Here is a 25,318-nt window from a genome sequence, read left to right on the forward strand (position 1 = left end):
CGACAGGAAGTATTCTTATATAGCGGATTAAAACAACCGAGTGATCAAAGCACAGAAAACTGTGGATTAAACAATAGCAAGTTTAGCACAACTTGAAAGCTTTACAATGCAATGAACATTGAACAAATGAAGTGGTGAAGCCATATATATAGGCAAACCATTGAACTTGTATGACAAAGCTAGGCATGACAACCCTTAGGAAGCTCTATGACAATTACACAAGTGCTATGACAAAAGGTATGACAATTACAAGCATTGTCATGGCACAAATGAGAAGGTATGACAATCTAAGGGAAGGTATGACAATCAGAATGACAATCAGTGGGAAGGTATGACAATTACAAGCATTGTCATGCTGATTTTGAATAGGTATGACATCCGTATGACAAACGGTATGACAAACATGGAAAGGTATGACAATCTAACCTTGGAGGCTAAGTCATCAGGTGGTATGACAAACGGTATGACAAACCAAGGCATTGTCATACCTTGTGACTTCGGTATGACAATGATCAATTGTCATGCCTAAGTCATTCGGTATGACAAACCTTTGGTTTGTCATGCCTCCTGACTAAGGCAGATGTCATGGTGCGGTATGACAATCCTTTGGATTGTCATACCGTGCCCAAAAAGCATATAACAATTGATTTTTCCTATATAATTAATTCAATAATTATCCACTTAATTATATTAATTATATAAATTCATAAATTAAATTAATTCGAGTGTGAATTAATTTAATAAATAAATTACATAACTTATATAATTATTTTGAGATGTGGATTAATTAAAAGAATAATTATATTGAGCACAGCTTCAGTAGCAGGTCTTCTGTCTTCCTTTAAAAGATCTGATTCTTTGTCTTGATTGAACGACCACCTATTGTTGATGCAGAATATTTAATCTGAGTAGCTGACACACAAATGTACTGTCTGGTTCATCTGTATCTAGCTGAATCAAATATTCTTTATCAATTAAACATTTGTGAAGTGGCTTGTTCATCGAGTCTTTGTCTTCGTAGTTCTTCTTCATAAGTAGAAATAGTTTGGAATCTTCTGAATAAATAAAGTATTAAAACTTTATACCTTCTGGACTTCTGGACGTGCTACAAAATATTATTTGTACACTGAGGCTTGAACATATTAATGAACTTCTTTCAGTGGTGTGCAGCAGCATCCTGAAATTCTTCAGACATATGATTTTAATAAATCACTTGACGTTCTTCGTACGGATTCCTTCAATAGTGCTTGCTAATTTACTTTCTTTCTTATCAGAGTTGAGTTGATACTCTTAAATACAAATAGGCTTAACATATGCCTTTCAATCTCCCCCTATTTGTTTGTTAACATAACATGCAAATTATCGAGAGGATAACTCAACTAACTGATAAGACAAAGGATTAAACATGAATTGTAAATAGCAAAAAGTTTCTGGTATTTCATTAAACATTCACCAGAATTCAAACAAGTACATTAGATTACATAAGGATGTTCTTACTGAACATATATTACAAATTCCTTATCAAATCTAAAGATCAACTTCTCCTTCTTCGATATCTGAACTGTGAAGGACAGGAGTTGACGGTTCTTCTCTGGATGGCACTTCTGATGTAGTGGACTCACCACGCTTCTTACGTTCTCGTGCCAGAGCCAGTTGATGTAACACTTCCAACTCTACAGGGTCTTCCTGGAAGTCTGATGGCTGAGCCTTTGTAACATTCTTCATCCTCCGGAAATATTGAGAAATATTCCTTCGGGTGCAGTAAGCTAGAATCACATCATCAGCATCAGACTTGGCTTTAGAAGCGAAGCCCTTGGTTCGAAGTAGAGTGGATGCTAGAGCCAGTTGCTTAGCAGGATACTTTGATAAAGCCTCTTCATTCAGATAGACAGTGCTTAAGAGCTCCTTGTGAACGAACTTTACACAATATGGATTCTTGACAACCTGTGGACTGTTGAAGACAGCACAATCCAACAGCTTATCACGAAGGAGTTCGTTCAGGTTGGAGCATCGCTTTACCTTATTGCGAAGTACCCAGAGCTCAGACACAGAGAATGATTTAAGAAATTCAACAGATAATCTGAATGAACCATTTCTCCGTGTATATACAATCAGCTCCCACTGTTCTAGCAAGTTATTGACTCCAACAGTCAAGTAATCAATTTCTAAAGCGAAGGCATGCATAAAGATATCCTCGTCAGGGTTTACCTCTCGAAGATCGTAGATCAGAGATAAGAACTTTCTGTCATTGAAAGACTCCCTTTGAGGTCCATTGAAAATCCTCTTTGCGATGTCCCAGCTTTTTCCAACTTTCCTTCTTATATCAAGATTCTTCTGCTTGCACGCAGCATCATAGATTTTCTGCTTTTCTTTCTTGATTTGCTCTTCTGTTATCAACTTGTCCTCTAGAAGTTTCTGGTAATCTCGAAGCTTACGCTTCCTAGCTTCATTCTCAGCTTTAAACTTCCGGACATTTTCTTCGTGTTCAGGATCAACAGGTTCTTCATCTTGGAATAAATAGTTCTCCTCAAATTTACCTTCTTCCTCTGCTTGACGGTAAGTAGCATCGAAGACGTCATCATCATCCATGTCTTGTGGAAAATCATCATAGTTATCAGAATCAAAGACATTCTCAGATTGATGTGCCGGCTCTTTGCCCTTAGACTTTCCAGAATTGTCAGGAGCAGATTCAGAAGTATTCCCTTTGTTACTTTGATTCGAACTATTGCCCCTGTCACCTTTGTCTCCATCTCCTCCTCTATCTCTTCTATTCTCCCCCTTAGTTGAGGGATCCTCTCTGAAGGTATCAGCATCTGACTTTGAGTTCCTTAGGAGTTGATCCAGCTTTCTGTCGATATCATCAAACTTTGACATATACAGTGCATGATTAGATCTCATCTCGACAGTCAACTCTTGAATTTCTCCTTTAAGCTCATCCCTGGAAGAACTGGATGGCCTTTCATCAGCTTTCTTCTCTAGGGTCACCAACTGTGCACCCTTTAGCCTCTCATTTTCAGCTATCATCCGGGCTAATTCAGCTCTAAGCTTACACATTTGTTCCTCAAACAGAGCCGGGTCAGTGTGTGCACTCACCTCACGTACACTCATAGCTGTTTCACTAGCCTCACGTGCATGTGTATCGCTCGGTGTTTGCCTTTCATCACTCATTGTTAGCACTCTTCCAGCTGTACCTGTATAAACTACCAATGCCCCCTGAGATGGGTTCAAAGGTAGTGGAGGAACAAACTGTCCTCCGGAAGCCTGTGAGGGCAAGTTTACTTGCACGTTGCCAAGTACCGCCTGATCAGAAAAGAAAGTTTGATCAGAAAAGTTTTCATACATGATAAACTGGTTTTGAAAATCTGTGCAATCAGTAAACATAGTAACCTGTGAATTTGTTTGGTCTTGCACTAGCGTGAGTGCTAGCGCAGTGCTTGACTCTGTACAGGGTACCGTGGCAGAGCGGTCAACTTCAATGGCTTCATTCTGTTGAGAGAATGAGTCCAGAGACTGTTTCATTGCCTGTTCCAAGTCCAAGCCTTTTTGGGAAGGCAAGGATGAGGCTGCAGATGTCTCCAGGGCTTCCAACCTAGGCTTCTTAATGGAAGACAAAGCTGCGGGTTGACTCGTTAAACTACTCGAACTCCGTTTCCTCGCAACTTTACGAACAGGTTGCATTGAAGTGTTGGTTGATGTGTTTGGAGAAACGAATATTTGTTGAAGAGAATCTTCAGCTAGGTTATGAACCTGTGTGTTGTCAGGTTCATTGCTGGTAGGCTGGAAAACAAAATCAATGTCACCAACAAAATCTGATACATCAACATTAAAATTAGACGAGAAGTCAGAAAGTACCTGAGCTACCTGTAGGTCCTGTCGAAAGGACTGCAACTCTGGATTTGATGTTGAGTCAGCAGGTAAAGGTTGGGAGGTTGATTGTGTTTGTGGTATATAGTGGGTGTGTTGTTGTTGTGGTAGAGGTTCAGATGAAGACGGTTGAGCTTCGAAGAAGTTGTATTCCTGAGGTTCGTCTTCAAATGATTGTGATTGATGTGTTTGATGTAGAGGGGAATGGTGTGGTGATTGGTATGGAGATTGATGTGGTGATTGGTATGGGGATTGATGTTGTTCTGGTTGTTGTATTTGAAGTGGTTCTGGTTCTTGTGGTTGCTGTTGTTGTTGTTGAGCTTGTTGAGGCAGTTGCTGATGAGATTGTTGCTGTTGAGGTTGAGCCACTTGAAATTGATGAAGTTGTTGTGGCTGAGCATTGATCTGCTCCATCAGGTATGGAGTCACTATTAGTGGAAGATTCTCATATTTTCTTTTGTTTGTCAGAGCTTTAATCAACTTCGTACAGACACGCTGAGTTGGTGCAATTGGAGAGTTGAAGTATGAATTCTTCTCAGCGTCCGTCATCTTATCATTCAAAAACAGCATTAAGAACCGAGGGTAAAAACAGACAACCCTGGGATTCTGTGCAACTGATCGACTACTGAGAGGTCCCAACTTCTTTAGAATCGACTGAAGAATCAACTTGCCAAAGTTGATTCGTCGATTGTGAACAATGCAGAATCCAATGATTTGAAGAAGGGAAGATATGATATTGAAGTTACTTCGAGTGGTTGGGGAAAAGACCTTTGCCAGTGTATCGAAGAATAAATCCCACTCAGGTTTCAAGTTCCCTTTCAGCATCCTTGGTAGATGTATCTCTCCCTGATAAAGAATGGTCTGAAAGAATTGAGTAATTTCAGCATCTGTCGGAATCTCAGCAAAGTTGTTTCGGGGAAACCCAAGAATTCTGTTGACATCATCTACTGAAATGGTAATGCTCCGACCACCAGTAATATTTCCAGAAACCCTGTAGCTGTCCAAGAGAGTGGTATTGAGTGCAGAGGAGTAGAAGTCTTGAAGTGGACGAATCTGTAAATCAGCATGAGCAGTGATGGCCGTGCTGACTAAACTTTGACTATTCAGAAACCTCACCCAAGGTCTGAATCTCTCTAAGCTGGAATCAGGGTCCAAATACCCGTTGTAGTTGGTCTCACCGATAACAAATTGGCCAGCCATTTTTATAATTAAAAATTGAATTAAACGAGAATTTTTCAAATAAAATGATAATTCTCAAATTTCTCGTAAATTTCAATTAATAATTAATTAACAATTAACCAATTAATTAATAATTCGAATTAATTGATTAAACTCGAATTAAAAATTAATTAAATTGTAAATAGCCAATTTAATTCCACAATATCCAACAAAGTCCCAAAGTTCACCAATAATCCAAACAAGTCCTAATATTCTCGAAAAACCCTTCAAAATTCGAACTAAAAGTCGAAAAGCCCCAACCTCCAAATCTGTTAAACACTTCGAAATGCAGATGGGAAACTCAAGGGATGATCACAACAAAGATTTGAAGGCCACAAACGAGCACAAATCGCGTGTAAACAGCCTCGAAATCGTGAAATAAGGGTTTGAAATTCTCTCGAAATTTTGGCAGAATAACGGCTCAGAATACGATTAATTAGCAACCAGCAAGCAATAAACGCTTGAAAAGATAGTAACCAGCAAGTTTATAACGAGAAAACTTGAAAAACTCGGCGAAGAAACAATGGCGATATATATATATATATACGGCTGTGTGTGTATATCGCGAGTGAAGGTGAAGTGGTACAGTGGTATGACAAAAGAGGTTATGTCATATTGGTTTTTTGACTTCGGTATGACAATCTAAATGATTGTCATACCGAGGTTTAAACGGGTTGGTGAGGGTTTAAAAGAACTCGGTATGACAATTGATTAAATTGTCATACCGAGTTTCATAAAGCGTATGAAACACACAACTTACCTTAATATGACATATGACTCATTGTCATACCGAGAAACTCAAAACAGGCACTCAGACTCGGTATGACAATCTTTCAGATTGTCATGCCGAGTTAAATAAAATTAAGAACAGAAATATATGCAAATATTATGATTTTTGATTTTCTTTTGAAATAAAACCTTTTTACACATAAAATCAAAAACCTAATATAAATAAAATCTAGAATATTACACAAATATTTTGTAAAATTCAACTTTAATTAAATATAAATATTTATGAATTTAACTTTAATTCATTAAAATGAATTAACTTAAAAACTAATATTTATGCTTAATTAATTTTGAAAAATACAAAATAGAAACAAATAATTATCTAAATGCTTGAAAAATAATACAGGGGAGTATGCAGCACTTAGAAAATTAACAGAGACATATATGAACATGCATAATTACACAGAAAATTATCAGATAATTTACAAACAATTATATAAAATCTAATAAAATACATATAATTACACAGAAAATTCACAAAAATATATAATAATATATAAAACAAATATATAAAATATACAAAGAGAATCATGGCATATTTAACATCCCTAGCTCACAAACCAACTTAGAGAAAGTGGATTCATCAAGTGGTTTAGTGAAGATGTCAGCAATTTGATCAGCCGTGGGTACAAAATGTAACACCACAGTTCCATTCATGACATGTTCTCGAATAAAATGATACCTGATATCTATGTGCTTGGTCCTGGAGTGTTGCACTGGATTGTTTGAAATGGCTATGGCACTGGTATTGTCACAAAATATTGGAATTTTGTCGACAGAAATACCATAATCATTTAATTGGTTTCTGATCCAGAGAATCTGAGCACAGCAACTGCCAGCAGCTATGTACTCAGCTTCAGCAGTAGAAGTAGACACTGAGTGTTGCTTCTTGCTGTACCAGGAAACCAACCGACGTCCTATAAATTGACAGCTTCCAGACGTACTCTTTCTATCAATCCTGCAACCTGCATAATCAGAATCTGTATAGCCGGTTAAGTCAAAACCAGTATTCTTAGGGTACCAAATACCTAAACCAGGTGTACCCTTAAGATATCTAAAGATTCTTTTGACGGCTATAAGATGTGATTCCTTAGGATCAGCCTGAAACCTAGCACATAAACATGTTGCAAACATGATATCTGGTCTACTTGCAGTAAGATAAAGTAAAGAGCCAATCATACCTCGATAGCTTGTAATATCAACTTTCTTACCAGATTTATCCTGGTCAAGCTTTGTGGCAGTGGCCATGGGTGTCTTTGCCGGAGAAGAGTCTTCTAAATTGAACTTTCTTAGAAGATCTCTGACATACTTTGATTGGCAAATGAATATTCCATCTTCCTTTTGGCTTACTTGAAGACCAAGGAAGTAGGACAGTTCACCCATCATACTCATCTCATAATTACTCTGCATTAACTTAGCAAATCTCTTGCACAAGTTATCGTTAGTAGAACCAAATATAATATCATCAACATATATTTGAACAAATATCATATCATTATCATGCAATTTGTAAAAGAGAGTTTTGTCTATGACACCTCTAGTAAATTTATTTTCAATCAAAAATTCAGAGAGGGTGTCATACCATGTTCTTGGTGACTGCTTGAGTCCATAGACAGCTTTGAATAGGAAGTACACAAAATCAGCAAACTCTGGATTTTCAAAGCCAGGGGGCTGTTCCAGATATACTTCTTCTTCCAGCTTTCCATTCAGAAATGCACTTTTCACATCCATCTGATAAACTTTGAAGTTGGAGTGTGCAGCAAATGCAAGAAATATTCTGATGGCTTCAAGACGAGCAACTGGAGCATAGGTTTCATCATAATCAATTCCTTCTTCCTGAGAATAACCTTTTGCAACCAGTCTGGCTTTATTTCTCACAACAATGCCATCACCATCTAACTTGTTACGGAAGACCCATCTAGCTCCAATAGTAGATTTTCCTTTTGGTCTTGGAACCAGGGCCCAGACTTCTTGTCTCTCAAATTGATTGAGTTCTTCTTGCATGGCAAGAACCCAATCAGGATCAGCAAGTGCTTCTTCTATTTTCTTTGGTTCTAGTTGAGATAGAAATCCAGAAAATAAACATTCATTTGTCGTAGCACTTCTAGTCCTTACACCAACATCAGGATCACCAATAATCAGATCAAAGGGATGATCTCTGCTCCAAATCCTTTCCCTTGGAAGTTGTGTCCTTGATGATTCAGCAGTATCATCATTAGGCTGATGTGTATGACTAGTTGATCCACCAGCTCCCCCTGAGCTGTTGCCAGGTTGACTTGATGATCCACCACTAGCATTAGTGGAATCTCCAGCATTATTGCCATTTCCTCCACCATTGCCTGGATCATTATCATTGTTGTCATCACCTGTTGCAACCTCAGGTGGCACATCATCATCTGAATCAGAATCTGGATAGTTATCAAACTTCAGAGATTCAGATGGATCAGCAGATTGTAAACTTGGTAGTTTAGTGTCATCAAATGTTACATTGACACTAACTTTCACTGACAGAGTATCAATTACAAAAACTCTATAAGCATTGTTTGTATAACCAACAAAAATTGCTTCAGATGCCTTTGGCTCAAACTTGTTCAAGTTCTCTTCACCATCTTTGAGAACATAACACTTGGCTCCAAATACATGAAGATGTTTGACATAAGGCTTCTTGTTGTTATACAGATGAAATGGAGTTTTCATATGATCCTTGTTGATCAAAGTTCTATTCTGGGTGTAGCAGGCAGTAGACACAGCTTCAGCCCAAAAGTACAGTGGAAGCTTTGCTTCAGCAATCATAGTCCTTGCAGCTTCGATCAGTGTACGATTCTTTCTTTCGACGACTCCATTCTGCTGTGGAGTCCTTGGTGCTGAATACTGCCTTCTAATTCCCTTTTCAGAGTAAAAGTTGATTAGAGTTTGATTCTTGAATTCTGTGCCATTGTCTGACCTTACAGCTTTGACTGGCACACCTTTATCCAATTCAACTAACTTTATATGATCAATCACTGTCAACGGGGTTTCATCCTTAGAAGCCAGGAAGTAAACCCAAGTAAATTTCGAGAAGTCATCCACAATGACTAAGGCATATCTTCCTCCATCAATAGATGCAACATTCACAGGGCCAAACAAATCCATATGCAACAAATGAAGTGGATCTGTAATGGTATTGATGGTTTTGCCTTTGTGAGATGCTCTCTTCGCTTTTCCTTTCTGACAAGCTTCACAAAGATCATCAGTTGAGAATTCCAGGGAAGGCAAACCTCTCACTAGATCTCTCTTGACTAGAGAGTTCATGGTTTTGAAGTTGAGGTGTGAGAGTTTCTTATGCCATAACCAACTATCTTCAGCAGACGCTTTGGCGTAGAAACAGTGAACTTCGTTTCCAGGTCCTGAAGACAAATCAGCTACGAATATATTGCCTTTCCTTATGCCACATAGTGAAGGACGCTTATCCTTGATATGTTTAATGATACATATCTCCTTTTCAAAATGAACATAATATCCTTTGTCACAGAATTGACTGACACTCAGGAGATTATGTTGAAGTCCTTCAACTATTGCAATATCTTCTATGATGATCCTTCCAATTTTGTACTTGCCATATCCCACAGTACGACCTTTGCTATTATCAGCAAAACTGACTGTAGGGCCAGCTCCTTCTCTTATGTCCTCCAGCAGGGATTTGTTGCCAGTCATGTGCATTGACGCTCCACTGTCAAGCACCCAGGTAACACGAACAATTCCACTGGCACCCTGCAAAAGACAACTTGATTAAACATCCTTTGGGACCCACACTTGATTGGGTCCAGCAAACTTAAAGAACTGATTTCTATCAGGTGTAACAACAGAGCCCCTTGGACTGATACTTGGTTCAGATTTGACTGAACTTACTTCCTTAACAACAGCCTTATAAACCTTGGTTTTAGGCTTTGGAACATAAGTCTCCTTTCTCTTGTGAGAAGGACTAGCAGTCTTTGATCTAGCATGCTTGTTGTTTGTGTGTTGTCTAGGTGATGTGTTTTCATTTTTAGCATGCAAATTTTTAAAATATGCAGACATCAAATTGAAAGCACAAGTCATACAATTATCAACACCACAGTATTTATGACATGCATCAAAAGCAGGAACAACAGGAGTATCAGTCATAGTAGTAGGAACATCAATAGATTCTACTCTAACCTTGTTATCAGATTTAAAGTTCTCAGTAGAATGACATCTATTGTTCTTGTTCTTACTATTCACAAAACTATTAGGCTTGTTGAATTTGGTTCTCTCAGATTTGACACCTAAACCAGCTTTAGGCAACCTAACATTGCCTTTCACTTTGATTGGTTTGAGGTTTGTCAGACTCTCATCTTTCTTCTCATTACTCTCTTTCATTTTAAGGTCTTCCTGTTTGAGTTCATATTTAATGACAACAGGAGTTTCTAACAGAGGTTCAGCTTCTGAGGCCTTAAACAAAGGTTGAGGGGAATCTTTCAAAACAAAAGGAATTCCTCTCTCCTTTGCACTCTTCTTAAAGGGAGTAATGTTACTAGCCTTACCTACAGATTTGTTATAGTCAAAGCCTATTCCAACAGTTCTCTTGATCTCTTGTTTATCATTAAGTTCTTTGACTATCATGGAGGCATCCTTAAAGGCTTTACATTTCACTTTCTCTTCGTCTAGCTGAAGTCTTAAAGCAATCTCACCTTTCTCTAGAACTTTGACTTTAGCACATTGTAATCCTAAATCCATAGTCAATTGTTCTATTTTAGGTTTTAATACTTTCATCTCATTCATTTTATAAGCATGAATATCTAAGACTAAAGTATCAATTTTAAGATTGGCAGCTTTCAACCTTTTAATAGCATCATCTCTTTCGAGTCCTAATTGCATAAACAGTTTAGGGCATGTAGGATCTACCTGAAAGCTTCCAGCAGGAGGAGGTGAAGATGATCCAGCATTAGCCATGAGAGCAACATTCCCAATCTGCTCTTCTTCATCACTATCTGTATCATCCCAGCTTTTCCCTTCTGCTAGATATGATTTGCTCTTGAAGGTTTGACTTCCAGAAGTTCCATGATGCTTTCTTACTAAGGCATCATACTTCTGCTTCAGCTCATCATACGAATCCTTTCTCTTTCCTTGAACCTTGGGCTGCTTGCATTCAGTTGCAAAGTGTCCAGGTTCACCACAATTGAAGCATTTGAACTTGCTTCTGTCTACCATCCCAGTCTTGTATCCTCCTTTGCTTGTAGAAGATGAATAGCCCCCCTTCTGAAACTTACTAACAGTAGGTTTGTATTTATAGGAAGGGTTCTTCCGGAATCTCATGTTTCCAAACTTCTTGGCAAACAGGGATAGAGATTGATCTTCTAACAGTTCCAGCTCTTCCATTGTATAGAACTCATCATCACCACTGGAAGAGGCAGTCTGACCCATCTCAGGTACAACAAGCTCCTGAGTAGTCTTAGAAGGAACAACAACATCCTTCTTCTTTTCTTCCAGTACAGGTGACTCAACAACTAGAGCTCTCGAATGGTTCTGTGTTTTACCCCAGCCATATCTCTGTTTACTCTGAACTTGCTCCAGTTCATAAGTTTTCAAAACTCCGTAGAGTCTTTCCAGAGAAATCTCATGCAGATCTCTGCTTTCCCTGATGGCAGTGATTCTGTGTTCCAGATGTTCGGGAAGGGTCAAGAGAAACTTCAAGTTGACTTCTTTCTTGTCGTAGAATTTCCCATTCAGATTTAAATTATTTATCAAATTATTAAGTCTGATAAATACTTCTGAAATCCCTTCACCGGGATGGGAACCAAACTGTTCATACTGAGCCATCAGTATCTCTTTCTTGTTTTCCCTAACTTCCTCTGAGCCTTCATTGATAATCTCTAATGTATCCCAGATTTGCTTGGCGTTCGTACAATTTACAACAGCATTGTACATCACTGGATTTAGAGATTCAACCAAGATTAGTTGAAGAGCATCATCTAAGTTCATCTGATCACTCTCTTCATCGGTGTACTCAGAAAGTTCTTTCGGAATGACCTGATGAGGTATCAACACACCATCCTCTTCGTGTGCTAAAATGACCTTCATCGGAGTAGTAACACCTTTGTCCAAAATCCCGATGTATTTTCTGTTCGCAGTGCGGAGGAATAGGAACATATGCCTCTTCCATAGGCCAAAGTGCTCCTGGCTGAACGGTGGGATTTTAATGCTACTGATCTTTTGCGTACTCATTTTTTTTTTTTAAAGATTAAAATGAATAGTGTTTGGATGAGATTTGGATTACTGAAAGAAAAATATTTTAAATCAAAATTAATTTTTTTTAAAAAAAAAATTAATTCGAATTAAAAAATATTTGAAATTGAAGTGAATAGTGTTTGGATGAGATTTGGATTTTTGAAAGAAAAATATTTTAAATCAAAATTAATTTTTGGAATAAAATTAATTCGAATAAAAAATATTTGGACGTTACAGAGTGAGTATAGGATCTGATACTGAAAATGGTATCAACTGCTCTGATGCCAATTGTTAGGTCCAGATACGATTGTAGAAGGGGGGGGTTGAATACAATCGTCACAAAATAATCGCGGCGGAATAATCTGATTGGAATTTAACTTGTTAATCAGATTTAAATTAATTAATATAACAATTTTTAAGTCGTTATATAATTAATATGGTTCGTTTTAAAGTCCACTAGTTCGTAGAATAAATTCGACAGGAAGTATTCTTATATAGCGGATTAAAACAACCGAGTGATCAAAGCACAGAAAACTGTGGATTAAACAATAGCAAGTTTAGCACAACTTGAAAGCTTTACAATGCAATGAACATTGAACAAATGAAGTGGTGAAGCCATATATATAGGCAAACCATTGAACTTGTATGACAAAGCTAGGCATGACAACCCTTAGGAAGCTCTATGACAATTACACAAGTGCTATGACAAAAGGTATGACAATTACAAGCATTGTCATGGCACAAATGAGAAGGTATGACAATCTAAGGGAAGGTATGACAATCAGAATGACAATCAGTGGGAAGGTATGACAATTACAAGCATTGTCATGCTGATTTTGAATAGGTATGACATCCGTATGACAAACGGTATGACAAACATGGAAAGGTATGACAATCTAACCTTGGAGGCTAAGTCATCAGGTGGTATGACAAACGGTATGACAAACCAAGGCATTGTCATACCTTGTGACTTCGGTATGACAATGATCAATTGTCATGCCTAAGTCATTCGGTATGACAAACCTTTGGTTTGTCATGCCTCCTGACTAAGGCAGATGTCATGGTGCGGTATGACAATCCTTTGGATTGTCATACCGTGCCCAAAAAGCATATAACAATTGATTTTTCCTATATAATTAATTCAATAATTATCCACTTAATTATATTAATTATATAAATTCATAAATTAAATTAATTCGAGTGTGAATTAATTTAATAAATAAATTACATAACTTATATAATTATTTTGAGATGTGGATTAATTAAAAGAATAATTATATTGAGCACAGCTTCAGTAGCAGGTCTTCTGTCTTCCTTTAAAAGATCTGATTCTTTGTCTTGATTGAACGACCACCTATTGTTGATGCAGAATATTTAATCTGAGTAGCTGACACACAAATGTACTGTCTGGTTCATCTGTATCTAGCTGAATCAAATATTCTTTATCAATTAAACATTTGTGAAGTGGCTTGTTCATCGAGTCTTTGTCTTCGTAGTTCTTCTTCATAAGTAGAAATAGTTTGGAATCTTCTGAATAAATAAAGTATTAAAACTTTATACCTTCTGGACTTCTGGACGTGCTACAAAATATTATTTGTACACTGAGGCTTGAACATATTAATGAACTTCTTTCAGTGGTGTCACTATACCATAGATTGCCTTTAGCAACCACTCAAATAAAATTTTCCTTAAAATCGTTGCTATTGAAAAATTAAAAACAGTCTATTGCAATGGGGAAAAAAACGTTACAATAGAATCAAATTTTCGTTAAAAAATTTGAAAGGGCTGTAGAAACAAAGGTCTTTTGCAACGTCACAACCAGGCGTTGCAATAGATGAGATTTTTGGGGCCAAAAATATTGGCGGGCCAAGGAAAGTAGTAGTGGCGGGATAATGAAATATTAGAATTGCCCGGGTTAATTAAAAAAACAAACACAAAAATAGAAAAAGAGAAAGTATACACACACACTACCAGACTCGTTTATACTATTAACAGAGAGAGAAAGCAGAGAGAGGAAGAAAATACAAGAAGGTGCGAAAGAGAGAAGCAGAGAGAGGAAGAAAGGCGCGCGTGTGAGAGAGAAGTCGAAGGCAAAGCTCTGTCTATTCAGGTACACACCCCGTGTCTCTGTTTCTCTCTATGATAAATTAGGTATATATGTGTTTAATTAGGTGTGTATATATGTTTAATTGATTGTGTATATGTGTTTAATGGTGTATATGTTTGTTGTTAATTAGGGGTTTAAATGGGTTTAGGTTTATTTGCTTGCATGTTCTGATTTTCTCAATTTAGGGTTCAGATTATGTTGATACATGGGTTTCTTGTTCTATGATTTTGTGCTTTGTTAGATGGTTTTGTATATTTTTTTAATTTAGATATTTTATATGTAATAAAATCGATTATTGGGGTTTAAATGGGTTTAGTGGGCTCTAAACAGTGGGGTTATTCTAGAGGGATTTAGTAATGTTTATAGGAGTTTCTTAACTTGATGCTTGTTTCTATTCAAACTTGTGTAGAAATTCAGTGATGATGAACTGGACATTACTTCCAAAGTATAGTGAAGAATATATAAAAGGGGTCAAAGATTTTGTGTCGAATGGTATGGCAAATTTTGGCGTAGGAACTGAACTTAGGTGCCCGTGTAAGAAATGTACTAATCGCTTCTGGCACTCGCGAGATGTCGTCTATGAGCATCTTATATGCCAGGGGCCATATCCAGAGTTTGTGAACTGGATATATGAGATTTCAACGGCAAAATTTAAAAAAAGCACTGGAATTAGTGATGATATGGACTGTGATACGGGGGGGTTTGGTTTGGGAGAAGATTTTGATGATATGGTCCTTAATCGACATAAAAATAGTATTGATACCGGTGTTAAAAATCAGATGAACAAAGAAGCAATGAATTTCTATAGGCTTGTCGAGGAGGGTAAACAACCTTTGTATCCGGGCTCCAAAACCTTTACTCGTTTAGGTTTTATAGTTAAGCTTTACATGTTGAAGTGCACTTGTGGATTTACGGAGTCAGCCTTTAGTGCAATACTTGAGTTGATAAAGGAGGCCTTCCCCGAGTCAAATTTGCCCCCTTCGTTTAGTGCTGCAAAGGGAATAATTAAAGAATTAGGCCTTGATTATGAGAAGATTCACGCATGTCCCAATGACTGTATGTTATATTGGGACAAAGATAAAAAGGAAAATAATTGCAAAGTGTGTGGAGTTTCAAGATGGAAATCTGTAGAAAGTGATAAGGCTGCTGTTTTAGAAAATAATGATAGGAAAACCTATAAAGTCCCTGCCAAGGTCTTGAGATACTTTCCATTAAAACCAAGATTGCAGAGAATGTTCTTGTGTAAAGAATATTCACAGCTCATGACATGGCATTCAACATGCCGAACAATCGATGGAAAGTTAAGACATCCAGCCGATGCCAAGGCCTGGAAGTCTATGGATGCAAGTCATCCAAATTTTTCTCAAGAGGCTCGAAATGTGAGGCTGGGATTAGCGGCAGATGGGTTTAATCCGTACCGAACGATGAGTATATCTCATAGTACTTGGCCAGTGATGCTAGTTAACTATAATTTACCACCGTGGTTGATTATGAAACCTGAAAACATAATTCTTTCCACTCTGATCCCTGGTCCGATACAGCCTGGTAATGAAATAGATGTGTATTTGCAGCCGCTTATAGCTGAGTTAAAAGAATTGTGGGATGTTGGTATACAAACTTATGATGCCCACTGTAATAACACATTTACCTTGCGCGCGAGCCTATTATGGACTATAAGTGATTTCCCGGGGTATGGGGTTTTATCAGGTTGGACCACAAAGGGATACCTTTGCTGTCCCGAATGTCATTATGAGACCTCATCTATATATTTGAAGCACAGCCGTAAAGTTTGCTACATGAACCACAGAAAATTCCTACCTCCTGATCACAAGCTTAGGTTTGACACGAAGAGATTTAATGGGGAAGTAGAAACAGGCCTCTGTCCCAAACCTTTAACTGGAAAGCTCATTGAAAATCTTTTGGCTGAATTTAGGAATAATTTTGGAAAGCAAAAAGGCAAGAAGAAAGATGGAGACTGTCCTTGGAAATAAAAGTCGATATTTTTTGAGTTACCCTATTGGAGTGATAATTTAGTTAGGCATAATCTAGATGTGATGCACATAGAGAAAAACATTGTTGATAAAATATTAGGAACTTTGTTAAATATTGGGGGCAAGACAAAGGACAATCTAAATGCTCGTCTTGATTTGCAAGAGATGGGCATTCGTAAGGTTCTTCATCCTGTTAAATCAGCAGATAATAGTCACTTTGAAATCAGTGCTGCATGTTTTGACATGACCAAAAAAGAAAAAGAAGACTTTTGTTCAGTGTTGATGAATGCCAGATTGCCTTATGGATGTGCATCTAATATAAGCCGCTGTGTGCAATTGAATGAAAGAAAAATAAGTGGTTATAAAAGTCATGATGCACATTTCATTCTCCAATACTTACTTCAATTTGCTGCAATAAAAACTTTAAAACCAGAGGTCGCGATACCGTTGATACGACTAGGTTCCTTCTTTAGGGGAATATGTGGTAAAGTTATACAGTTGGATGATGTGGAGAAGCTGCAGAAAGAAATAATTGAAATATTGTGCCAGCTTGAAACAATCTTTCCCCCTGCGTTCTTTGACATTATGGTTCATCTGCCAATTCATTTATGTAAAGAAATTGAATTTGGAGGACCTGTGCACCTTCGATGGATGTTTGGGATTGAAAGGTATTTGAGTAAATTGAAGTCTTACGTTCGTAATAGGAGCAAACCAGAAGGATGCATAGCTGAAGGGTATATGGTTGAAGAATGCCTGACTTTTTGTTCTAGATTTCTAACCGATGATAGTAAAAAAACAAAGTCAGATGTTGGAGGTCACATTGGTTCAAGGAGAAACAAAGATGGAAAGCCTATACATTTGGCAGAAAAAGTATGGATTAATGCTCATCGCTATGTATTATTCAACTGTGGCAACATGGAAATAGAGAAGCTTATCGAGTAATGTCTCTTCTCCCTAGTTTTTATTAATTTTTCTAAGTAGTTTATAATACTAGCATCTTTAACTATTTAAAATTTCTTCTAATTGCAGGGAACATCGTTCTTTATACGATAATCAAATGAAGTCAAAGTTGTATAAAAGGGAAAGAGACCACAAAAAGGAATTTTACATCTGGCTGAAGGATCAAGTTGAAAAAAATGAGGGATATTCATCTGAATTATTAGCTTTAGCGAAGGGGCCTCAACGAGCAGCTAGACGATTCACTGGTTATGTAGTGAATGGATTAAGATTCCATACAAAAAAAAGGGATGGAAAGTGTACGACACAGAATAGTGGTGTACATTTGATGGCCCTGACTACTAGTTTTTCTAGTACAAAAGACAAAAACCCCATAGTCGGAGAGGTTAGTTATTATGGAGCCATAGAAGAAATTATCGAGGTTGATTATTGGGGAGCTTTGAGTGTTGTCTTGTTTAGGTGTATTTGGTACCAAAAAGATAAAGACTGTCATGGGTTGACAAGGGTGAATTTTAACAAAATTTATCAAAAAGAAGACCCATTTGTTTTAGCTACGCAGGTTCAGCAAGTTTTCTACATTCAAGATTGTTCTGAAAAGAATTTATATTTTGTTGTGAGAAGACTACCGAGGGACTACAATGATATTGAAGAAGAAACTGATCCATTACTTGAAGAAGCTGTTAATGCAGATATGTATCAAGAACTGGAATTTCCTATAAATACACTTCCTGATGATAACAGTTGGTATAGAGATGATGTGCCGAAACGACAAATTCTGAATACACCAAATGAAGTGGAAGAAAATGATGAAATCTGCGAATAAGACTTGTTCATCTATTGTATTTCAATTCTGTCGACTCTGTTCCTTGTACTCTGGCAGAATATTATTGTCAAATTTTAATTACCTTGTTATTTGCTTCAATAAGTGTGTTAGTTATATGCTTTCATGTACATTTTATTTGTTTCTACTTGTTTCCTACGAGCTTTCTAGTTGTTTTTTATGTAGTGTATTTATCCATCTAATAAACCATACTCCTAACCTTATTTTTGTTATGTATATTTTCAGGATGGCGGATTACTTTTATCTCAGGTTCTACCACAAAGGACAATTTGTAAAGAACAAATACTTGTGTGGAAAATGCACCAAAATTCCAGTTGGTGTAGAAGTTGACACATTTTCCTTTTCTGTGCTTATGGAATACGTGAAGGATGATCTCGGATACACTGAAATAGGAGGGATTTATGTCAAAAAACAAGGGGGTGGTTGGAAAATTGTCTCCTCTGATGCCGACATTGGTGAGATTCTTCAGGGTATCCTAGAAGGATGTCTCTTAGATTTTTATATTGACAATGTTGTTGACAAGGCAATTGAGCCTGCGAAGCAAATGCAGCCTCATGTGATCATCAGGCCGAGGCCAAATTTTAATGAAGGTAGTTATATTCCTTTCTCCTGAAATATTTGGTGCGAGTCTCGATATCATTATTTGTTGTCATTTATTGATTTACAAGTGTATTTCTAATGATTGATAATGCTACTTTAGGTAAGGAACAATTTAAGCGAAAGTATGTGACAATAGAAACGCTACAAAAGGATCAAAAGAACAAGAAAAAAGAAGCTGATGGAGACTTGGATTTGCTTTGTACTAAAGAGGTTGAATCTGCAATTCCAATTGAAGGGAATGAGATCAACGAGAAGAAAAAAGAGGCTGATGATGGAGACTTGCATTTGGTTGGTACTGAAAATGCTCAGTCTGCAATTCCAACTAAAGGAGCCGATGAGGAATTGAACTTGGTAGCTACTGATCAGAAGGAGGAATATGCAGCACAGTCTCCGGGACAGGGCAAAAAGAAGAAATTTACTAAAAAGGCTAGTTAATTTCTAACAAGTTAATTTTCACATATCTGCATATATGGTAATTAATTTATTAATTATGTGTGCTTTATTTAGGACATTCTTGCTGATTTTGAAGAAAAAAGGAAAAAGAGGGTTGCAGAAAATAATCAAATGTTGGAAAATCTGAGAATAAATAAACTGAAAGCTGAACTTGAAGCTAAAAAAGAAAAAAAGAAGAAGATACTTGATGGTAACGTATCAGACTTGGAATTTGATCGGGACTATGTCTCCGGACATGATAGCCTGCCTAGTAGCAAAGACGAGCAACCGGCGAAGGTGCGTATAATTTATTTAAAGATTAATTGAGGTAGTGCAGTTAAGATGCTATCATTTTAATATATATATATATATATATATATATATATATATATATATGAACTGTAATTTTTTAGCGGACAAAAAAAGCTCCAAAAGTGAAGGTTGCTAGCAGAACACCCACAACACGTTCCCAAACTGTCAAAAAAATTGCTGAGACTCAAAAGGTGCATTTTTCCTTCATTTTAAGTTCAATTCTCCTCCATTTTTATTTATGTTTTATTGCATTTTATGTATGCTCAAATTTTGGCAAAATTATTGCAAGGTTGATGTTGAAGTAATACCACCGCCCCCGCCACTACCTGCTGGTCTTCAAGAGTTGAATCAGATAAAGAGGGCATACAGTAATGATGGAGTTGGAACAATGGAGGCATATCTGAAGCTGAAAGAGAGTGAGAAACAATTAAAAGCTGGAAATGGACAGGGGAATGATGGTGATAAGCAACCAACTGATGGTAATAATATTACCACAGTTCCAACTGATGAGGGTATGTATCGAACCTTAATTAGTTTATGCTAGATACATCAGCCATATATGTATATATACACATTGGTAATTTTGTATAATAATGTTGTCTAAAAAAATTTAAATATGAAGGCGAAACTAAAATTGCAAGGCGCAGAGGCCCTACTAAGATGAATTCTGTTTTCACAAGAAGATTAGAAGACAGACCAGAGTTGACCCTGAATCATGAGTTGCAGCCAGTGCATGAAAATAGTAAAATAAGATCGGAATTTGGTAGTTTCTTGGGGACAATTGGAAGACAATGTGTGCCCCTAGATTATGTGAACTGGAGCCGAGTTCCCGAAGGAGAGAAGATTGGCTGGTGGGAGTTTGTCAAGGTAAAAACAACACATACACACTACATTCATATTTATAATCTATTTTATTGTGTATAATAGCCCGTATATATATAATCTATTTTATTGTGTATAATCTGTAGACAAAGTATATCATTCCAGAGGAGGGAAAAGATTGGGTTCTAAAGACCATCTGTGATGCATGGAGGATGCACAAAAGCCGTTTTAAGGCAGAATACTATTCAAAATATGACAATGATGAGGAAAGGCTAAGAAATCGGCCGCAGTCCATTCCTTTGGAAAAATTCAAGATTTTGCTACAATATTGGGGCCATGAAAAAATCAAATCTACTGCTGCAAAGAATTCAAACAACCGAAGAAAGGTCATTGACACACACACTGCTGGCCGTAAATCCTTTGCACAGATTGGAAATGAAATGGTATGGTCGTGGATACTAATTATCATGTTTTGCAATTATTTTGTCTATCAATCCTACTTGTTAATATTTTGTTCATTTTATGATAGAAAAAGAACCAGTCGACCCCTGATACACCTACAAAGGCGGATATATATCCTAAAACGCGCCAAGGTCATGATAAGAAGGTTAGGAATAATATTTTCATAAATTATTGAAATTACTTCTGTCATAAGATTATTATGAATGTTGAATATGTACATGCTGCAATATTGGGGCCATTGTATACACTAATATCTTTACATATTTTGATTTTTGTAGACTGAAAAGGACACTGAGAAGGACAATGAAAAGGACAATGAAAAGGACAATGACAAAGACACTCAGAAAGACAATGAGGCTGAAGAAGCAGCAAATACAAAAGAAATAGATTTTCAGGCTCATGGACCAAATTGGCTTATTGGGAGGACTGGTAGAACAAGGAAAACAGTCAACAATCAACAGCTTCAAAGCAAAAAGGCTGAAGAATTGGCAAGCCTAAGGAAGGAGATAGCTGCTGAGATGGAGGATAAGTTGAACAAAAAGCTAAAGAGAATCCTTGGACATTTGGCTGAGAAAAATCCATCGCTCCATATAGATGTGGATGAAATATGTGCATGCTGTGAGAGTGAACATGAGCCGGAGACTGATAGCGAAGCTGCTGATGATTCTTGATCATCAGTAGTAGTATATATATCTATGTTCAAGACTTAATTAATTAGCCTATTTTGATGATGTAAGAAGTTTGATGCAAATGTTCTAGCTAGACTTAAAATCTGTTTTTTGATCAGTCACAATGGTACTGATATTGTTTGTGGTAGTCTAGGACTTGCTTCTGGCATGAGCTTGTGGTTGGTAACAGTCTAAGTACTGTTTTGAATTTGTTGGTGTTGAACCATTAAATTGGTGGATTGATATATTTATGAAATGGTCATGTCCATTTTTTTTTATTCATAATGTTGCAATATGTCATTATAATGTTACCTTAGAGGTTGCTTTTTATATTATAATTCACTAAAATAACAATACATTAGGACCAAAATTTGTTGCCACAGGTGCTCTATGGCAATGTTTAAATCAAAATAAAGTGTTGCAAATTTTGTTGCAATAATAGAACAAACTACAGCAATGATTTAAATCGCATTGCTATAGAGAAAAACTTGTTGCAATATGTGGCTCTGGCAATGAATTGAACATGTTGCAATACAAGGGTTAATTCATTGCAAAAAGGGCCCTATGGCAACGGGGGCAAACTTAACGGTCGAATTTTTGAAAATTGTTGCAATAGAGGCTATTGCAATGCTTTTTTATAATATAGCAACTATTTTTAGGGGTTGCTAAATGCAATCTATGGTATAGTGTGTGCAGCAGCATCCTGAAATTCTTCAGACATATGATTTTAATAAATCACTTGACGTTCTTCGTACGGATTCCTTCAATAGTGCTTGCTAATTTACTTTCTTTCTTATCAGAGTTGAGTTGATACTCTTAAATACAAATAGGCTTAACATATGCCTTTCAAACTACAAGTTGTTTTCAACTTCAAATGAGGCTGTAATTAAGCTGCAAGTTGTTTCCAACTTCAATTTAGTCTATAATGAAGCTCCAAGTGGTTTACAAACTCAAACGTATCAAAAATAATACTACAATTTGATTCCAATTTCAAACAACTAAAAATGAAGCTACAAGTTGTTTTCAATTTCAAACGAGTTTGGAATAAAACTACAACTTGTTTCCAACTTCAATCTAGTCAATAATGAAGCTACAAGTTGTTTTCAGGCTCAAACGAGTCAAGAATGAAAGTACAAGTTGATTCAAATTTCAAACAACCAAAAATGAAGCTACAAGTTGTTTCCAACTTCAATCTAGTCAATAATGAAACTACAAGTTGATTCCAATTTCAAACAACCGAAAATGAAGCTACAAGTAATTTTCTGTCAAACGAGTCTGGAATGAAGCTACAAGTTGTTTCCAACTTCAATCTAGTCAATAATAAAGCTACATGTTGTTTTCAAGCTCAAACGAGTCAACAATAAAAATACAAGTTGATTCCAATTTCAAACAACCAAAAATGAAACTACAAGTTGTTTTCAACTTCAAATGAGTCTGGAATTAAGCTGCAAGTTGTTTCCAACTTCAATGTAGTCAATAATGAAGCTCTAAGTGGTTTACAAGCTCAAACGAGTCAAAAATAATACTACAAGTTGATTCCAATTTCAAACAACCAAAAATGAATCTACAAGTTGTTTCAAACTTCAAACGAGTCTGGAATGAATCTACAAGTTGTTTCCAACTTCAATCTAGTCGATAATGAAGCTAAAAATTGTTTCCGTGCACAAACGAGTCAAGAATGAAACTACAAGTTGATTCCAATTTCAAACAACTGAAAATGAAGCTACAAGTTGTTTTCAACTTCAAACGAGTCTAGAATGAATCTATAAGTTGTTTCCAACTTCAATCTAGTCGATAATGAAGCTAAAAATTGTTTCCATGCACAAACGAGTCAAGAATGAAACTACAACTTGATTCCATTTTCAAACAGCCGAAAATGAAGCTAAAAGTAATTTTTAGTTTCAAATGAGTCTGGAATGAAGCTACAAGTTGTTTCCAACTTCAATCTAGTCAATAATAAAGCTACAAGTTGATTTCAAGCTCAACCGAGTCAAAAATGAAACTACAAGTTGATTCCAATTTCAAACAACCGAAAATGAAGTTACAAGTTGTTTTCAACTTCAAATGAGACTGGAATGAAGCTACAAGTTGTTTCCAACTTCAATCTAGTCAATAATAAAGCTACAAGTTGATTTCAAGCTCAACCGAGTCAAAAATGAAACTACAAGTTGATTCCAATTTCAAACAACTAAAAATGAAGCCACAAGTTGTTTTCAAGCTCAAACGAGTCAAGAATGAAACTACAAGTTGATTCCAATTTCAAACAACCGAAAATGAAGCTACAAGTTGTTTTCAACTTGAAACGAGTCTAGAATGAATCTGCAAGTTGTTTCCAACTTCAATCTAGTCGATAATGAAGCTAAAAATTGTTTCCATGCACAAACGAGTCAAGAATGAAACTACAAGTTGATTCCAATTTCAAACAGCCGAAAATGAAGCTAAAAGTAATTTTTAGTTTCAAACGAGTCTGGAATGAAGCTACAAGTTGTTTCCGACTTCAATCTAGTCAATAATAAAGCTACAAGTTGTTTTCAAGCTCAAACGAGCCAAGAATGAAACTACAAGTTGGTTCCAATTTCAAACAACCAAAAATAAAACTACAAGTTGTTTTCAACTTCAAATGAGGCTGTAATTAAGCTGCAAGTTGTTTCCAACTTCAATTTAGTCTATAATGAAGCTCCAAGTGGTTTACAAACTCAAACGAATCAAAAATAATACTACAATTTGATTCCAATTTCAAACAACTAAAAATGAAGCTACAAGTTGTTTTCAATTTCAAACGAGTTTGGAATAAAACTACAACTTGTTTCCAACTTCAATCTAGTCAATAATGAAGCTACAAGTTGTTTTCAGGCTCAAACGAGTCAAGAATGAAAGTACAAGTTGATTCAAATTTCAAACAACCAAAAATGAAGCTACAAGTTGTTTCCACCTTCAATCTAGTCAATAATGAAGCTAAAAATTATTTCCGTGCACAAACGAGTCAAGAATGAAACTACAAGTTGATTCCAATTTCAAACAACCGAAAATGAAGCTACAAGTAATTTTCTGTCAAACGAGTCTGGAATGAAGCTACAAGTTGTTTCCCACTTCAATCTAGTCAATAATAAAGCTACAAGTTGTTTTCAAGCTCAAACGAGTCAACAATAAAAATACAAGTTGATTCCAATTTCAAACAACCAAAAATGAAACTACAAGTTGTTTTCAACTTCAAATGAGTCTGGAATTAAGCTGCAAGTTGTTTCCAACTTCAATGTAGTCAATAATGAAGCTCTAAGTGGTTTACAAGCTCAAACGAGTCAAAAATAATACTACAAGTTGATTCCAATTTCAAACAACCAAAAATGAATCTACAAGTTGTTTCAAACTTCAAACGAGTCTGGAATGAATCTACAAGTTGTTTCCAACTTCAATCTAGTCGATAATGAAGCTAAAAATTGTTTCCGTGCACAAACGAGTCAAGAATGAAACTACAAGTTGATTCCAATTTCAAACAACTGAAAATGAAGCTACAAGTTGTTTTCAACTTCAAACGAGTCTAGAATGAATCTATAAGTTGTTTCCAACTTCAATCTAGTCGATAATGAAGCTAAAAATTGTTTCCATGCACAAACGAGTCAAGAATGAAACTACAACTTGATTCCACTTTCAAACAGCCGAAAATGAAGCTAAAAGTAATTTTTAGTTTCAAATGAGTCTGGAATGAAGCTACAAGTTGTTTCCAACTTCAATCTAGTCAATAATAAAGCTACAAGTTGATTTCAAGCTCAACCGAGTCAAAAATGAAACTACAAGTTGATTCCAATTTCAAACAACCGAAAATGAAGTTACAAGTTGTTTTCAACTTCAAATGAGACTGGAATGAAGCTACAAGTTGTTTCCAACTTCAATCTAGTCAATAATAAAGCTACAAGTTGTTTTCAAGCTCAAACGAGTCAAAAATGAAACTACAAGTTAATTCCAATTTCAAACAACCAAAAATGAAGCCACAAGTTGTTTTCAAGCTCAAACGAGTCAAGAATGAAACTAC

The 25,318-nt window shown here is 36.3% G+C and overlaps 1 protein-coding gene and 1 pseudogene across 1 annotated transcript; both read left to right on the plus strand.

The window, feature by feature from the left end:
• LOC135152113 (uncharacterized) overlaps positions 1 to 25,318 on the plus strand; it is a 178,701-nt pseudogene that overhangs the window by 35,906 nt on the left and 117,477 nt on the right.
• Positions 18,969 to 21,291, plus strand: LOC108204014 (uncharacterized). The gene is made up of 7 exons (XM_064092614.1): positions 18,969 to 18,992; positions 19,100 to 19,321; positions 19,626 to 19,848; positions 19,959 to 20,203; positions 20,305 to 20,601; positions 20,688 to 20,765; positions 20,899 to 21,291. Exons 1-7 carry the CDS (start codon positions 18,969 to 18,971, stop codon positions 21,289 to 21,291), a joined length of 1,482 nt encoding a protein of 493 aa, XP_063948684.1.

Source organism: Daucus carota, chromosome 4 (assembly GCF_001625215.2).
Source record: "Daucus carota subsp. sativus chromosome 4, DH1 v3.0, whole genome shotgun sequence".
NCBI lineage: Eukaryota > Viridiplantae > Streptophyta > Magnoliopsida > Apiales > Apiaceae > Daucus > Daucus carota.

Coding starts and splice junctions, on each gene's coding strand:
- LOC108204014 (XM_064092614.1), top strand. CDS start 18,969: ATGCAGCACAGTCTCCGGGACAGG. Junction 18,993..19,099: donor AGCACAGTCTCCGGGACAGG/GCAAAAAGAAGA, acceptor TGCTTTATTTAG/GACATTCTTGCTGATTTTGA. Junction 20,766..20,898: donor GCCAAGGTCATGATAAGAAG/GTTAGGAATAAT, acceptor TGATTTTTGTAG/ACTGAAAAGGACACTGAGAA.